At 37.1% G+C, this 19,266-nt stretch overlaps 1 protein-coding gene across 1 annotated transcript in view; it reads left to right on the top strand.

Annotated features, from left to right (window-relative positions):
* Positions 1 to 5,604, top strand: part of LOC126706746 (RING-H2 finger protein ATL70-like) — a 49,850-nt gene extending 44,246 nt beyond the window's left edge. The window contains exon 2 of the mRNA XM_050406283.1: positions 5,223 to 5,604. Within this exon, the coding sequence (XP_050262240.1) occupies positions 5,223 to 5,485 (263 nt within the window). The 3' untranslated portion in view covers positions 5,486 to 5,604. The remainder of the gene's footprint in view (positions 1 to 5,222) is intronic.
* Positions 5,605 to 19,266: the final 13,662 nt, after the last annotated feature.

Genomic DNA, 19,266 nt, shown 5'->3' with positions numbered 1-19,266 from the left:
CAGTGGCTGTGTGATAAGTTTAGAAGGAGAAATATTAAAAATACTAAAATAGCTAAATAATGATTAGAAATAAAAGGGTGAGGGGGCGACACATTGATAGTAAGTGAAACTACTTTTTTTAATATGTGGCTTCTATTTTGTCTTCTAGAAAACAAAATTTTAGGAGAAAAAATTGAGTGAGAGCTTAACACAAATCTAAAAGGTTTTTTTTTAGAGCCAAACCTGAAGGAAGAAAGATCAAAACTACAACAAATTTCAAGCTGCTACAGAGAATTAATTTAAATGGAGAGAATGACAAAGTTTCTAGTAATGAGTATAAAAGTCTAAGGTTCAAGATTGATTTTTTTGGAATTTTTTTTTAGTTTTTCCTTGTTGAGTTGTTGAGAGAGAGAAAGATTTTGTTGTTTGTGTTTTGGGAGATTGAGTTGTACACTCTAATTAAAACTCCCATACATAGATCGAACCGTCAAGAGCATAGTTCATGAAGAGATTTTTTTTTTTTTTTTCTTAGATATAGATGAGAGATTATCAGTTCTCCTACATAGCCCACATTTTTTTTAATGTTTTTTCTTTAGTTAAAAAATTATTAATATGCATTAATTAATATTTGGAGCTTAATTAATACTTTTACACATAAAGAGATAATTTTATTGGTTTAGATTTAGGGTCTTCTTTCACTTAGAGGCCTTAGGCAATTGCATCAATTACATCTAAGATATAGCCGGCCTTGAATATATGTAGATTGCAATAGTTGGAGACCATAAGAATCATGCACGGCATGAATAACCATAGATGTGATAGTTCATCCAAGTCCTTCAATGGGTAGTTATATTGTTGAATCAAGTTTAGCATATGTGATGTATGAGTGTCATTGACCAAGATTCATCAACATGAAATGTTATCGAAAAGGATTTAAAATATTTTATACTACTTTTTGTGTACTACTCTATGTTTCACCAATTAGTACTTTCTATGTTTTCATTTTACTTTCCTTATAAAATAACTAAAGTTTAAAATGGAAAGCGAAAATACACATGATAAGTAGTGATTGGTGGAACATAGAGTGATACATAAAAAGTAGTATAGAGTATTTGCATTCATTGGAAAGACCTTGATATATATCAACAAAACAAGCATGTAATCTATTGATTTATTTAAACAAATTAACCTTCCATCAATAAATTATACATTCAAGCATAAGGAAATAATAATATAAGTAAGAACATCAATCCCATGGCTTTAGTTGGATTCATTCAAACAAAGTAACATTCCCATCATGATGTTTTATCCAAGCATAAGAGATATAGAATAACGGGACAATGATTTAAGCACTTAAGCACATGGATATGAACATATAAGCTCTTGTAATGCCCTTTTTTTCCAGGACGTAGACAGTCATCATTACTTAGAAAGCTTGCCAATATTATAGTTCCATCCTTCTCGAGTTGTAAGAAATTCATGCCCAAATAGGGCACCAAACACTAGTTTTTATGGTTTTCACACAATTTATCCTATTTTTGCGACATTATTTCCCGACTCTCCCGAACTCCATTCGGTTCACATGAAATATTATGAGAAATAGGTTGATATATTTTCTAAAACTATCCACTCTTTGGCCCAATTTTTGATATTGGGTAAGTAAAATGCCTAGTAAAGTAGTGTCAAAAACTAGTTTTTATTAAAAGGTTTCTACTTCTTTGTTTTTGTAAATGTGTTTGTTAGAAGTAGAATTTTTGTAATTTGTGTATGGTAAATTGAAATTCATGTTGAGACCTTTCCATCGACTCCTCATTTGAGCCAATGGGGAATCGTTTGATTAAAATTAAATGAAATTTGATTTTATCAAGATTATTGAATAAAATTAAAATGACAAAATGTTTTGCACTTTTTTATCATTTTTACAATATCTTGTTCGTTTCAAATCTGATTTGAGCCCATGAATAGTCATTTTAAAGTGAAATATCCCCAATATAAACTTAAATTTATCCAAATGAGGTGGTCGAACTTTGGTCAAATCAAGATTAAGCTAGGGTAGAGCATAGTGAAACTTGGTCAAACTTGTGAAAATGGTTTAGAAATATTAATTTTAACATGAAATTATGTAATTTGGATAATTTGATGGAATTTGACCTAATTTGACTGTCAACCAACCAAGGACAATTGGGTCATTTTGATGATTAAATCACGAAATTCGCTAACCCGCAGGTTAACAAATTGAGATAAATTAATAATTTTTTTGAACAAATCCCATTACTCCAACTAGAAAAATAATATTTTTGGTATTTTTTTAATTTGAAATTTGAAATTTCGAACGTAAAAACGAGGTCAGAGTCAGACAATATATTCTGGCAAAATATATTCGATCTCATGAACTTCAAGTAGGCCTAGTAAGGTTGGTTAGCTCTCTTGTTTGAATCATACAACATTCTGGCAAAAATATTCTAAAATATTTCTAGGTTGTTTAAATAAAGCTTATTTTAACATCATATCTCTTCTTGTTTTTAAAAAAACGCATGCAAGGTTTTTATTTTATTTTTTCGCTGAGTTACGCAAACAAAAATTGAATGATGATCATTTTTTTTTTTTTTTTGAGAATCTGCCCCAAGAAGACAAAGGGGGGGGGGGGGGGGGGGGAGGAAGTTTCATTAAACCAATTCAGAAATATACACAGGAGCAATGTTTGGAGGAACATTCTCCATCCAAACATTAAAAGTGGGAAAATTACAAGCTAGTCTAGCAAGCTTATGAGCTACTTTGTTCCCTTGTCTGCGAGTGAAAAACTAACAAAGTACAACATACTAGTGTATATTCGGGAATAATTTATTAAACTTTTTGGTTTTTGTGCTTTGCTCATAGTACTATAGGAAAAAACTAAAATAAAAATAAGATAGGTCAGATTGCTTTTTTGTTGAAAATACTATTTTTCTTTTTAAGTGAGTAAAATGGAACCTGCAATAAATAAAAAGATGAGCAAAAGCTATAGAGTAAAAGCATTACCATCAGGTGTGTCAAATGTCAAACCAACCTTCATCAGATATCTTAAATCTCAAAATTTTTGACACACAACTACAGTTCCGTCTTATATTTGAGACGGTATGGACAAATGTGCCCAAATTTTTATTATTATTTTATATACTTTTTCTCTCTCCATCTGTTTCTCTTTCTCCATCTGGTTCTCTTTCTCAACTCTCATCTCTATTGTATCTCCCTTTCCTCATTCATTCTCAAACGCAAATGCAAACTCAAGGTCTCCTTCAAAAACAAAACCCAAAAACTCTCTAAAGATCACTCAAAAACAAAACCGCCAATCAATTTTCTGTGTTGATTTTCCTAATTCCCCATCTCTCTTTGACACTCCCTCTCAACCTTCAATCTCTCTAACCCTGACCCAAACTCTCATCTCTGTCTAGCCCTCTCTGTTGCTCTTTCATAGCCACGCCGATCTCACCACAGTTACCACCACGCCACGCCTCCGAGCTTCGTGCCACCCACCACGTCACGTCACGCCACGCCGCGTCATCGAGCTTGTGGTGGTGGCTTTTTTTGTTGTTGCCGGTAGGTTGTGAGGTTTAGGCTTATCTAGAGGGATTGGAGGTTGGGTGGTGGTGGCAAGTTGTGCTTGGGTATGGTGGTGGTGGGCTGTGCTGTGTATGGTGGGGTTTTATTAAAGGTTTTTTTTTTTTTTTTTTTTTTTTTTTTTTTCTTGTTGAGGTTTTTGGATTTGGAATTTGTTGGAGGACCGGTGACTGTGGTTGTAGTTTGTGGCGGTGGTTGTAGAGGTGGTTCTTGGTTAGTGGTGACTGCCGGGGTTGTGTGTTCGTATATTGTTGAGTTTTAAGTAAATATATTATTTTAATGTGTTGTATATATTATTTTAATATTTAGAATGAAAGAATAGAATATCTGATAAATGATATATTGTAAAATGATATGGTAAAATAGTAAAGTAGGTTTTTGGTGTGTCAAAATAGTATTTTTTATAAGAGAGCTTATGAGAATACTCTAAGACTTGCAAATAGTATCTATCCGTGATTTTTTGAACCAAAACAAGCTAGGTGGTACCCACAAACAGTAATTGGTTACGTGAGAAATAAACTAATTAAATATAGAGTAAAGCCTCTTTGTTATGGGAACCACTTAGAACCCACAAACAATACAAAATATAAGCAAAAATATCCTTATACCAGCTTGTTATCACATTCCAAATGAAATTATGTTTAAAGAGAGAATGATGCTGCGCGTTTTGCTTCAGTGAGAGAAGAATAATAGAATTCCATAAAAAATGGAGAAGAATAACTTTAAGAAATATTACACTACCTAATAACTATCAAAAAGCTATTTGTTATTTTATCTAGAAATTCATTTTTTTATATACAATTTTAAATACAAAAACTTGAAAATTTAAAATTTGATTGATAAAAAAGTTGTTGATCTCAAATCATCTAGAAATTTATCAAGTATGTAGAGTATAAGAAAAAAAATCTAATCCAACAGTAAATTTGTTGAAATACTTATTCAATAAAAATTATATTAAGCGGTATAACATAACTTAAATACATCAAGTGTAACTTGAATATATATATATAAATCATCCGAAGTAAGAGTAATAAAATTAAGGCAAATAACTTTAATTCAATATGTTTCTAAGCAAAACCCAACTAGCTAGGTCAAACTTGAACCCAATGGACCCAATCCTTTCCTAGGTCATGATCTAATATATTACGTGGATTTTTCCAGGTGTGGATCTTTATCAGTTGTATAAACCATTACTCAATAGTCTGAGTAATGTAATTGGAGAGAAATTTCTCTTTCCTTTGTATTTTTTTTTTTTTTTTTAGAGGATTGGAACATGACAGTTGACCATCAAGCTAGAAACTGGATATAATGATATATAATAGCAGCCCACCAAAGAATCTCACCAGATGCTAGCTCTCCCCAATCATGCCCACCTTTCCTTTTCTTCTTAACAAGTCGAAAGCCTCATCGATTTCCCGAACTCATTCTCTCTCTCTCTCTCTCTCTTTCTCTCTCCAATGATGCCTTAGATAACATCAACATGATTGGAGCTGGATATGTCGTCGGATTCATCATTTTCACAGGAACCATCATTTTTGTCTTCTTCATGATTGCAATTTGCTTTCTCGTGCAACGTACTTCTGCCTATCACCACCAACAGTCCGCCGGAACAATCCCCGTACACTCCATCAATAACTTTCATGCAGGTATTGATGAAGCCACTCTACGTCAATACCCAAAGCTCCTCTATGCCGAAGCCAAGCTCTACCAGGGAAACTCTACCTCATCCTGTTGTTCAATATGCTTGGCTGATTACAATGACACGGATGTGTTGCGCTTGTTACCCGATTGTAGTCATATCTTTCATCTTAAATGTGTCGACTCCTGGCTACGCCTGCATGCTACATGCCCGGTGTGTCGAAACTCGCCTCTTCCTGAGGTGATGGCTTCAGTGGATGTGACATCCTGATAAATGGAAGAGCTCTTTATTACCATTACATTTGCTCCAATTTGTAAAAGTGATCAACGAGGAGTACTGAATTATAATTTTCACACTAATTTTTTTATGTAAGACAGAATTTACCTTTAGACTTTTGATAATTGTTAAATTTTTTTTTTTTTTATGTCATTTTTTATAATTTTTGTTCTAGGGTAATTATTTTCTTATTTTTAAGTGCATATTATGATAGGCATCGATTGGGGTCTGTTTTAGAACATATTTTCTTGTTAATCAAGTTTTAAGAAAACTTTAAATAAGTCTTCAAGTGGATTTCAAACCTATCATCAAGTGGATTTCAAACTTATCATCTTGTGGATCAAGAAACTCTTCATAAATTTGAGATTATCTTTCAAAAGCAAGCATGTTTTGTTTCTTGCACCTTAAAATAAACATGTTTTATTTTTTGCAGGTATTCTATTGCATTACTTATTTCACTCATAGTCGAGTATGTTAAAGTTTGGACAATTTTGTTTATAATTAGTAATATATTTGGTACGGATTCATACACTTTGTTTGGTACGTTTTTGTTTGGTACGTTTTTGTTTGATTTTGCACTAAAGAAAAGTTTTCACCAAAGTTTTTGTCATGAATCATTAAAGAGAAGTGCAAACATTGTATTATTGATTTATTGTATAAATATATGAAATGGACGGTACAAGTGGGCCTAGAATTTCAGTAGATATAATAAAGTTGGGAGTAGAATTAGGAAGATTCTCAAAAATAAAATTAAAAAATAAAAATTAGAATTAGTTTAGACTATTCCACGTTGTTCAGACTATTAAGCAAAGATTTGATACATTGTATTAAAATATGAAAAAGGAAGAAACGGATTTGTTTTTCCCCTTTCGGTTTCCGAACAATTATTCTACAAAACTTATCATAGTAAGTTGGATTTCCTGTATTTCTACCTATAAAAAATCTTAAGCTTCAAATTTGGTTCTTGATAGTAGCCTTTGAAAATTTCTCTTCCTCATGCTTGTGAAAAGTTTATTGGAGAGGTGTTAAAAAAATGCAAATACATGAAGTTTTTTTTTTATAGAAAAAATATATGAAGTTTTACAATTTCTTTTAAGGGTTTTCATATTCTTAAATAGTTACATAATAGTTTATTATTAATTGTCATTATCTATTATCAATGTGGATAAGTGTGACCATTTTTATTTTTATTCAGTTGTTATTTCCTATTTTTCATTGTTTTTATTAAAAATATTTCATTTTTTTATAAAAAAATATTTTAAATTAAATGACAAAACTAAACCCATTGGCATTGTATTAATTATTGACCCATATAGTCACATTCATTTATACATAAATATTATACTAAGTGTCTACTTAACCAATTAAATAATTAAAATTTCATTTACTTTTTTAACAATATACACACATGTAACAAACTCTCTGTATTTTGTAATTCTTAAATTATATAAAGTTATATTATATTTATAATATACATGCACACATTTACACGCATCACAATTCACATAAATAATATTATGAAAAAATAAATAAGTAACGTATACAATCAGTATCACACATGTACATGATATAAATTTATAATAAAGAGAGATACTAATTTAGATAGTTAAAGTTATAAAAAAAAAAAGAAAAAAAAAAGGATGAGTTGAGATTCATGAGAATGAGATTAGAAATAAAATCAAAGAGAGAAAGTGAGATTATTCTATGTAGATTTTGGTTTTGAGATTGGCTGGTCTGTGTTGTTATTTGGTTTTGGATTGGGCTGTGATTAGGGGTTGAAAAAATACTATTTTAAGTGTCGTAGATCAAACTAATAAAATAAATATTATATATATATATATATATATATAATGTTTTTTTAATTTCCAAGTCAAAAGATAAGGTACAACTGCACCTGAGTAAAGTCCAACATTAAATAAGAATAATAAGAGAGAATAGTTAATTTAATATGGATAGGTCCAAACTCATAGGCTTAAAACATTTTGGATCAATTGATATCTTTATATGTTATAGGGAAAAGTTAATGAATGCCCTAAGGGCATTTGTTAATGAAATATTTTAGGAAAATTTTTATAAAGACAGAAAATAAGCAATTAATTAATGTTTTGACAACTTTTTCAATTTTCCATATATAAAAATGCTATAAAAACTTTCCTAGAATGGTATATAAACAATTGTCCTAAGAATATCTATTAACATGACAATATATTATATTAACTTTTCAATTTGAGTCTTCCCAAGGTGTTATCTATTCAACAACATTGTCCACAACAAAAAGAAAGAATAAAGCTAGAAAGAGTATTCTTCAAGTCATAACTCAGATTATATTTTTATTATTTGCCTGAAAATTTAAATTCATATTTTTTTTCCTTCAAAAGTTTAATTATAATAAGTTTTGTAGAGATGCTATCTTTCATGTAAAATTGAATAAGTCATGGGTAATTGAAATGTACAAGTTTTATAAAAAAAAAAAATTAAATCAAGTATTTATATGATGTAGGGATTAAGGCCCAAAATTATATATTGGGCCTTGGACTTTCTCTGAGGATGTTGAATAGTTCGAGGAGGGGCAAATAGTTATGAGAGGTTCCAATTTAAAGTTTCATGAGTAAAGAATGAATGGAATGTGGTCCGAGGAGGAACTCCTCCTCGGATATGATGAATGCAACTTAAGTATGTATTCCGGCAATTAGAGTGACCCTCCTAGAATCTCTAGTGATAGGGACGTGCCTCATGAACATACAAGAATGAAGGAAACCCAAAAATATCTGAGGGAAAGCTGCTACCACCGCATTAAATGCACTGCAGCTACTTTTCTGGCCGCATTTATATAGAGAAGATCCCTGAATAGTGTTATCTTGGTCACCACTATTCACAGGAAACCAAAGAGGGTGTCTGATGGGACAGGCACTCAAGTAAGGCCTCAAATGATCAACAAGTGTAGGATCAAGATGATCCCAAGGGAACTATACAATGTGAGAAACCCTCCATGAGATAGGAATCGAAAATTCATCAGAGAGTATTGTAGCAATAAAAATTATACTTGTAATCAATTTAATTAATTTATATGGAGATGCATATGCTCGGACAATGAATTCATTCAACTCTACGTTCTTTGTTTTTGCTTAACCATCTTCTGAAGCTGTCCTAACCATTGTCAAATTCATTAGAGCCTAGTTCTTCGACCCACTCTTTACAAATTTATTGTATTGGGCTCACCGGGCCAAGATCTCATACATTTTTGGGCTTAGGTTGTAAAACAAGTCCCTACAATTGGCGTCGTCTGTAAGAAGAACTTGTGTGATAGTGAGTGTGACGTTTAACTATGGTAGGATTAGGTCCCCATCAAGAAGAATCCATGGGTTCTAGGCGACAAGACGACTTCCTTAACCTTGAATCAAGCGAGATCGAGAAGGTAGCACACACACCACACATACTGGTAAAAGTCATTCTTGAGTTGGGAGTCACGTCTCTCAAGAGAAGAACAAAAGAGCCATGTAAGGGGAGATTAACAATTTAAAGAAGAAGTTGCGCCATGCACAATGGAAATGAACCCCTTCCAATTCTGACGTCTCCTCCAATGATGAAGAGGATGCTAGTTACAGACAAAGATCAAGAACTCCACGAAGCGAGTCTTTCTCTTACAATGAAGAGCACCACAAGCGAAGATACAGGAGCCCATCTCGTAAAGGCTTGGAAAACGATGCTATGAGCAAGGCATTAAACCAAATCTCCAAATCACCTTTCACGCACAAGATAGAGAAGGCAAAACTTCCTCGGCGATTCCATTAGCCCACGTTCACCATTTACAATGGTCGAACAAACCTTGTAGAACATGTGAGCCAGTTCAACCAGAGAATGGTTGTCCACTTTGAGGACGAGGCTTTCATGTGCAAAGTATTTTCTTCCAGTTTGGGACTTGTGGCGATAAGATAGTTCGATAGTCTAAGGGCCAATTCAATAGATTCCTTTAAGGAGCTCAGCCAGGCCTTTGGATCTCGTTTTATCACGTGTAATAGGGTACCTCGGCCCTTGGACTCACTACTTTCCTTATCCATGCAAGAGGGGGAAACCTTGAAACATACTTGGATAGATACTAGGAGATGTACAATGAGATAGATGGTGACTTTGATAACGTGGCCATTGGTACTTTTAAGGTCGGCCTCCCTGCTGAGCACGGTTTAAGGAAGACTTTGATTGGCAAACCTGTTACCAGTGTGATCCAACTCATGGACCAGCTTGATAAGTACAAGAGGGTTGAGGAAGACCAACAGCAAGGGAAAGGTAAAGCGAAGGTTATCCCTCAAGAGAGGAGGGATTTCAGGTCGGACCGATTCAATAATAACCGACCTCAGAGAGATTTCGCTGGATAGTCAGGGTTTGCCAACACCCAGGCAGTTAATGCAATGTTTCGAGAATCAATTCATGAGGTTCTGGACAAGATTAAGAACGAGCTGTTCTTCAAATGGCCGAACAAGATGGCTGGAAACCCCATGAGGTGCAACCAGAGCCTTTATTGCCAATACCATTAGGACGAGGGACACACTACAGAGGATTGCAGGAATTTGTGGGACCATTTAGACCAGCTAGTCCGAGAAGGAAAGTTGAAACAGCTGTTGCACCATTTTAGTGGCCTGGCAGAGCGGATAGGTTCGGATCTCCGGAGAAATGCTTCTTTAAGACCTCCTCTAGGAACGATCAATATCATTTTTGCTGCTCCCGGTAGGACCGATTCCTATCCCTCCAGAGTGATGTCTGTGGTTCGACTGTCCACTGAGGACAACAATTCGGAGCCAAAAAGGGCTAGAATAGAAATCCAATTGATTCTAGGCTTCTTCGATGAGGATAAAATCGGAACCATTCAACCCCATGACGATACTTTGGTGGTCATACTCAGGATAGGGGGGTATGATGTAAAGAGAGTATTGGTAGACTCGGGCAGTACTGTCGAGATTATGTACCCCGACCTGTACAAGGGGCTAAATTTGAAACCCAAGGACATAACGACCTACAATTCCCCTCTAGTAAGTTTCGAGGGGAAGACTGTTATTCCAAGAGGTCAGATTAGACTACCCATACAGATCGGTTCAAAAGTGGTGGAGGTGGATTTCATTGTGGTGGACGCTTACTCACCCTACACAGCTATTGTGGCCAAACCTTGGCTTCATGTCTTAGGAGTCGTCTCTTCAACCCTGCACCAAAAGGTGAAATATCTGTCGGAGGGCCAGGTTAAAGAGATTGTGGGGAGTCAATCCATGGCTAGGCAGTGCATGGTGGCTGCCATCTGACATCGGCTCAAAGCTGATCCTTGGCTTTTGCTGAAAGGGGCTTATAGCAATCAGAAACTCTGGTGTTGCCCGATAATGGACCAAATGAGGAAGTAAAATGTGAAGATCTAGAAAAGGTTGTTGTTGGCGATGATTCAGAGAAGTTCTTTCAGGTTGGTTCCTAGCTGCCTCCCCAAGAGAGGGAAGAGCTAGTTAAGTTCCTTAGAAAAAACGTTGATGTGTTCACGTGGAGTGCTTATGAAGCTCAAAGGGTGGACCCAAACTTCATTTGCTCCTATTTGAATGTCAATTCATCTGTTACCCCAAAAAAAAACCTCCTCGGCACTCATCTAGAGACCATTCTAATGCTGTCAAAGATAAGGTGATGAAACTTAAGCAGGTAGGGGTTATCAAGAAAGTTTTCTACCCTGAGTGGCTGGCCAATATAATGGCAGTGAAGAAAAAGAATGGGAAATAGTAAATATGTGTGGATTTCACGGATTTAAACAAAGCTTGCCCAAAAGATCTCTTCCCTCTTTCTCAAATAGACCAGCTGGTAGATGCCACTATAGGCCATCCTCGGATGAGATTCTTAGATGCCTTTCAAGGATACCATCAAATACCACTAGCCCTGGATGATTAGGAGAAGACAGCTTTTGTCACTCCCACTAGAAATTATCATTACAAATTGATGCCCTTTGGCTTGAAAAATGCAGGATCCACTCATCAAAGAATGATGACTAAGATGTTCAAACCACAGTTGGGCAAGAGTATTGAGGTCTATATAGACGACATGGTGGTGAAGAGTAAGGTGGTGTCTGAGCAAATGGGAGACCTCGGAAATATTTTTGAAATTCTGAGGAAACACAAGCTATGCCTTAATGCTTCCAAGTGCTCTTTTGGTGTAGGATTAGGCAAATTTTTGGGTTACATGGTGACTCAATGGCAAATCGAGGTTAATCTGGACCAGATTAAGGCGATAAAAAGTCTACAACCACCTCAGAATCCTAAAGAAGTTCAAAAGCTAACCGGAATGACTATTGCCTTGAATCGGTTTATCTCTCGGTCAGCGGATAAATGCATACCCTTCTTCCTGTTGATGAATAAATGGAAGGGATTTGAGTGGACTGAGGAGTGTGCTTTGGCCTTCCAGCAGCTTAAGGAATATCTCTCTCATCCACCTATCATGTCCAGTCTTAAAATGGATAAAGTTTTATTTGCTTATATTGCTGTGGCCCCCCATGCTGTAAGCTTGGTCTTGATTCAAGTTGATAGCAGCATACAAAGGCTGGTTTCTTATGTGAGCAAGTTGCTACATGAGGCTAAGATCCGTTATCTGCCATTGGAGAAGGCCATTTTAGCGGTAGTACACGCTACATGTAAACTCCCCCATTATTTCCAGGCACATATAGTTGTTGTCCTAACTCAGCTTCCGCTCAGAGCTCTATTCCAAAGTGCTGATTATACAGGAAGGATTGCTAAATAGGGTACAATCCTGGGGGCTTTTGACATCAAATACATGCCCTATACCTCCGTCAGGGGCCAAGTCCTCGCAGATTTGGTGGCCTAGTTCACTGAAACCTCGTTTAAGAATAAGATAAAAGCGCAACACATGGATGGAAAATCGGTTGGCTCAATTACCCCACAAGAACCTTTGTACTAGAAGGTGTATGTTGATGGAATGGCAAACCAAAGGGGATTCGAAGTAGGGCTAGTTCTGATCTCACCTGAGAAGCTCACCATTGAGAAATCATTAAGATTGGGCTTCTCAGCCACAAATAATGAAGCTGAATATGAAACTTTGCTAGAAGGAATGTCCATGGTTCAAAAGATGGGAGGAAAGGCAGTAAAGATGTTCTTGGACTCAAGACTGGTTGTTGGCCAGATGAAGGGCGAATTAGAAGCAAGAGATGAGAGAATGCAAGGGTACTTAAGTTAAGTTAGACATTTACAATTAGGATTTGAATCCTTTAGCATACTACACGTCCCTAAAAGTGGAAACACACATGCTAATTCCCTAACCACACTTGCAACCTCCTTGGCACAGAGCCTACCTCAAGTTATCCTTATAGAAGTAAAAGGAAAGGTGGTTCATGTTCACCAAGTCAGAGTAGGGCCTAATTGGATGGATCCCATAGTACTATTTCTGAGAGAGGACATCTTGCCAGAGGATAAAACAGAAGCTGACAAAATACAGAGAAAGGCGCCTCGTTTCTGGCTATCCGAGGACCAAAAATTATACAAGCACTCTTTTTCTGGGCCCTATCTACTCTGCATTCACCCTGAGGTATCAGAGCTACTCCTTGAGGAATTACATGAAGGGATTTGTGGAAACCATACAAGAGGCAGATCTTTATCTCACAAAGACATCACTCAGGGCTATTGGTGGCCAAATATGCAGAAAGAAGTGCAAGAATATGTGAGGAAGTGTGATCAATGCCAAAGATTTGCACCAAATATACATCAACCAAGAGGAGTCATTAACCCCTTATCCAGCCCTTGGCCATTTGCACAATGAGGCTTAGATATCGTTAGCCCTTTCCCCAAAGCTGCAGGAAACAAAAGGTATTTACTGGTTGGCACAAACTACTTTACTAAATGGGTTAAGGCTGAGCCCTTGGCGAATATTAGAGATGTGGACGCCAAGAAATTTATCTGGAAAAACATTATCACCCAATTCGAGGTCCCTCGTACCCTCATCTCGGACAACAGCCTTCAGTTTGATAGTAAATATTTCAGAAGATATTATTGTGATTTAGGAATTACGAATAGATATTCTACACCAGCTTATCCCTAGGGGAATGGACAAGTTGAGGCTGTTAACAAGGTCATAGTAAATGGACTTAAGAAGAGGTTGGATGGTGCGAAGGGAAAATGGGTGGAAGAGCTGCCACATGTCCTGTGGATGTATTGAACCACACCTTATAGGTCAATCGAGGAGACTCCCTTTTCAATGACTTATGGAGCCGAGGCTATTATTCCTTTAGAAACTGGATTCCCAATGCTAAAAACTAGCTCATTCAGTCTAAACAGTAATAATGAGTTGTTAGAAAAGAGCTTAGACTTTATTGAAGAAAGAAGAGAAAGTGCGATGGTCCAATTGGCAAACTACCAACACAAACTCAAGTAAGGCTATGATGCCAATGTAAAGCTGAAGCCATTAGTGCCTGGTGACTTGGTATTGAGAAAAATTCTAGGTACTGTAAAGAACCTAGCGTGGGGAAAGTTAGAACCCAATTTGGAAGGACCATATCGCATCACCTCTGTGGCTGGTATAGGAGCATATTTTCTAGAAGATTTAGATGAACATGTAATACCGTGCCCTTGGAATGTAAACAATCTAAAAATGTATTATTATTAATGAAAGTTTCATTTGTCAATATGTTCATTTGTTGTATAAAGGCATTATACTTCCCATTGTTTAATCTTTATAAGTGTTAAACAAATCCTAAGTTATGTCAGGTCTCTCAAACCACATACTTGGGTGAAATTAATACTCAATGGCATCTTTATAAGTGTTAAACAGATCCTAAGTAATGTCAGGTCCCTCGGACCACATACTTGGGTGAAATTAACACTCAATGGCATCTTTATAAGTGTTAAGCAGATCCTAAGTTATGTCAGGTCTTTCGGACCACATACTTAGGTGAAATTAACACTCAATGACATTTTTATAAATGTTAAACAGATCCTAAGGCATATCAAGTCTTTCGGATCGCATACTTGGGTGAAATTAACATTCAACATCTAATCCCCCAGACCAAATACTTAAGGGAAATCAATACTTGATGAGATATTACTAAGTATTAACACTAGGGTACTTATTTATTTTTCACTAATTATTAAAACATATCTAGGATTATATCTGACTCCTACAACTAATTCTTTATTGATTTAGGGCCCTCCTTGGAGTCAGCTACCTTAAGCTCAGCACTCCCGATCTTGGACTTAGATTCAGTTTCTTTAGCTTGGGAGACAACATCCTTGATTGTACGGGCATCCTCGGGCGGAGTGTCTTTGGCTGAGGACAAGGTATCCTTACCCTTATCTGCCTCTGTGGAGGTCCCAACATTAAGAGTAGGGTCTTGGATAGTTGGGACCTGCTTAGGAGGAGGAAGGGGTAGAGCAGTGGGAGGGAGGGCCGCTGGAATTTCTCAGATATGCTCCAGAAAGAATATTTTCTCAACTTTCCTCAACTCGAAGTTTGCAGGGACCCTATCATTGTTAAACGCCTCTATCCAGGTCTCAGCACAGTACTCCCTACACACTCCAGACACTTCCTTAACCAACCTATTTTCTGTGTCCTCCACCCCACGTTCGTATGATGCTATCTCCATAGTTGCAGTAGCTTCCTTGGCCACCCGAGCTGCCTCTTTAGCTTAATCTTTTACTTTCTACAACTCAGCCTTAAGATCCATAACAAGTTATTTCTGAGTGGCCAACTCAATCTCTGTTGTGTAAAGCAATTTGCGCTGGTCCTTAGCTTGGGCCTCAGCAGTTTTTAGGCCAATCGAGGCACTCAGGCGCTCCTTGTCTACCTCCTTCAGCTTGTTGGTTAGCTCTTTGCGCTCCTCCTTAAGAGCTCTAAGAACCTTCTAAGCATTAGCTCGAGAGTGGGCCTCAACATTGATTTCATCACAAGCGTTCTTGACTTACTCCTTAGCTACAAAAACTTGCTGAATGACCTGCATAATAATAGCAAAGTAGTCAAATAGATACATGTGAATAAGTATGCATCCTAACGTTGAACTCAAAAGGGTATTAATTGACTTACCATGGCTAGATCCCTTTTCAGGGACATAAAGAGGTCTTGTTGCCTTGTATGCATAAGGCTACTCCAAGGCCTCAGCAAGAAAGGTGGCATGCCCCCTTTAGGACTCCCAAATCGTGGCATCCCAAGGAATGGGAGCACCCCCCCCCCCCCCCAACTCTAGCTAAGGAGCCCATGTGCGCGAATTTTAACGCATTTCGGCTCCAGTCTCTTCCCTGCTCTCAGTGGAAGGAGCCCATTTTTCCTTGATAGTCTTGGGCTGTTTTTCTCCTTTTGGAGGAATGATCTCCCCCTCCTCTCCTTCCTATGTCTTTCTTTTCTTTTTTAAATGAAGATCAGAGAGCAATCCCTCTACCGTCACAGAAGGAGGAGGAAGGGAAAGAGTGGGAGGAACTTGGGTTTTCGAGACTTCTTTTGATGTTGACCCCTTGTTCTGGTTGGCCAACAGGCCCTTTAAGTTGGATCGTTGCTTCAAGTCCATACCTTCTTCTTCCTATAAGCTGGTTTCAACTCGAGCAACAATCAACCCCGGAGAATGAGCAACAGAAAACCTATCCAAATTGGCCTCAGAGTTAGAAAGCTCTACCTGCCTTTCTGGTACTTCACCTTCCTCCTCAAGGTGAAATTAGTCGATCTCGGCCTCGAGAGATATATGTGTGGAGGTTTTCCCCTCTCTTGGAGCGGCTACTTCTTGAGGGGCGCGTTGAATGGGCAACTCAACAGGTGGGAGATCTCTTTAAGCCAAAAATCCTAGCTTAGAGACGTCTATGCGATTCAGCCTGGAGTCACCAGCCCTTATTGCCTGCCTTGCGTCCTGGAATTGGTAAGACAAAGGGTCGTAATCTAAGATCAAATGAGTAGCTCTTAACTGTTCGTCTTCGCTTATAAATACCTCAGGCCTCAGCAACTTGTTGAGACCTAGTACGTTGACAAAACTAAGTCTCAAAGTAATGTGGTTTTTATCTGCAAAAAGTATCCGAGGAGGAAATTATAGTTAGATCAATTAAGACTATTATCCAAAAAGACGAAATGTTAAGGCAAAGTTTAAAAAAGAGAAATTTTGCTAAAAAATTAAGAATGCTAAAATCCCCTACCAAAAAGACTAATCCTAGAGTACCCTACCTTGCTCTCCCGCCTGAGTTGGGCAATGAAGACCGTCGTTCCACTCCTCAGAGATAATCAGATAGTCATCCTTCATGCCCTTGTTAGATTTAGGGAGGCAAGATATTAGTCTGACGATGTCGGACCAGGACTTGAGATAATATCCCGCGCCAGCAAGCTTGTGGCACTCGTACATGTGAACTACATCATGTCACATGAGCCCTAAGCCCATCTGCTCGTTAAGAGTGTCCACGCAACCCAAGACCCTAAATAGGTTAGAGGGCATTGATAAGGAGTCATCTGTGGTTAATCATGTAATCCCTGGTTATCCTACCCATGGGAAGCGTCATCCCTCCCTCACCCACTTCTCTATTTATATGAATTTAGTCTGGGGCACAATATGTCAGGGCTACCCCCTGTGGGATGTGGTATTTGGCCCTAAAACCCTCCATACCAGCTGGAGAGTCCACCAAGTGTTTGAACCTACCCATCTAAACAGACGTAGATGACGCAAAGGAAGTTTTCTAAAGAAAGAAAAGGGCCGAGGAGAAAAAGAAAGTCTAGAGAGATAGAAACTTACAAAAGTAAGTGTGTTAATCTTGATCCTTTAGAAAAGATCTTTTGAAAATTTCTTAAGGAAAGAGTTGTGGATGCTTAGGAATTTAGAGTGTTTTGTGAGTTGGAGCGCTGGGGTTCTCTGGAGCACTTGAAGATTTGTGAAGTAAAGAAGATAATGAGTTCCCTCAAGGCTTTATATATCAGGAGAAAATGAATGGGAATAATCCCGCTCAAAATTCTAGGAAAAATATCAACCATTGGATTGGAGCCTCACCATTGGATGTGGGGAACATAACACCGCCTGAAGCAATTAATGATGCCTCGTAGGCTATGAAGCGTCAGTAGCAATCATGGGACGCGCAAAATAGTAATTTCACATGTGTGAGCCAGAGAAATAAATGCTCTTGTCTCTTAAAATTCAAAACCCCACTTTTTCTCCTAAGTTGAGAGAGAAAAATCGGTATTCTGAAGGGCTATTGTAGGGATAAGGGCCCAAAATCATATATTGGGCCTTGGGCTTTGCCCAAGGACGTTGAATGGTCTAAGGAGGGACAAATAGTTATGAGGGGTTCCAATTTAAAGTCTCATGAGTAAGGAATGAATGGAATATGATCCGAAGAGGAACTCCTCCTCAGATATGATGAATGCAGCTCAAGTATGTATTCCAGCAATTAAAGTGACCCTTCTAGAAGCTCCAATGATAGAGACGTGCCTCATGAACATATGAGAAGGAAGAAAACCCAAAAAGATCTAAGGAAAAGTTGCTACCACCGCATTAAATGCACTGCAACTACCTTTCTAGCCCCATTTATGTGGAGAAGACCCCAAAACAATGCTGTCTTGGTCACCACCACTCACAGGAAACCAAAGAGGGTGTCTAATGAGACAAGCACTCAAGTAATGGCTCAAATGATCAATAAGTGTAGGATCAAGATGATCCCAATGGAGCTATATAATGTGAGAGACCCTCCATGACATAGGGATCGGAAATCATCAGAGAGTACTGTAGCAATAAAAATTATACTTGTAATCAGTTTAATTGATTTATATGGAGATGAATCTCCTCGGACAATGAATTCATTTAGCTCTACATTCTTTGTTTTTGCTTGACCATCTTCTGAAGCTGTCTTAACCGTTGTCAAATTCATTAGAGCCTAGTTCTTCGACCCACTCTCTACAAATTTATTGTACTGGGCTTACCAGGCCAAGATCCCATACATTTTTGGGCTTGGGCTATAAAACGGGTCCTTACATATGGTACCTGTAATGTATTTTAGATTTTTATAAGATAATTTTTCCTTTATTGACCAACAATTATTTGATCCACAAATAACAAAGCAATACGCCAATGAAGAATCATTTAGGAAACTGTCATTCTAATCAATCTTTAAAATAAATTCGATTTTCTTTTCAACTAATATCTCAGAGACTTTACACGCTCTCCTATCTCAAAAATCAACAAAATACTACAAAATAAGAAAAATAACAATAAATTTAAGAAAGCAATATTTGAGAACTCAAAGTCCAATTAGTTTACAAGGCACCAAATTATGACTTGATAATTGCTCGCCATTTAGAGATTTTAAAACTTGGCTTAATGTGTCGGTTCGACTGGAAGGGAAATGTCATGAAAGGCCTTAATTAAATGGGTGACATGTGGAGCAATAGAGGAGATGATCCTGAATTGTTTAGGGAGGGCAGTGCCAGTCAGGCAAAAGGTTACCATTCAGTTGCATTAATTGAAGCTCTGATAAGGTTGGGTGTTGGTTCTGTATGGTATTGATAACTTTGTTTTAAGGTAAATTGCAAATTACACCTCTGAAGTTTGGGGTGATTAGATTTTACACCCTAAGAATTTGGATTTTACACCCTGAAATTTGGAGTGTTTAGATTTTACACTCTAACGTTTCAAAATTTGGATTTTACCCCCTAAAGTTTATGGTTGTTTGGATTTTACATCTCTAAATTCTGAAATTTTAGGGTGTAAAATCCAAACACTCCAAAAATTTGAGTAATATCCAAACACTCATAAAATATAGGAGGTAAAATCCAAATTATGAAACGTCAAGTGTAAAATT

The sequence above is a fragment of the Quercus robur genome, chromosome 11 (genome assembly GCF_932294415.1).
Source record: "Quercus robur chromosome 11, dhQueRobu3.1, whole genome shotgun sequence".
NCBI lineage: Eukaryota > Viridiplantae > Streptophyta > Magnoliopsida > Fagales > Fagaceae > Quercus > Quercus robur.
This window is presented reverse-complemented; position numbering and strand designations above follow the sequence as displayed.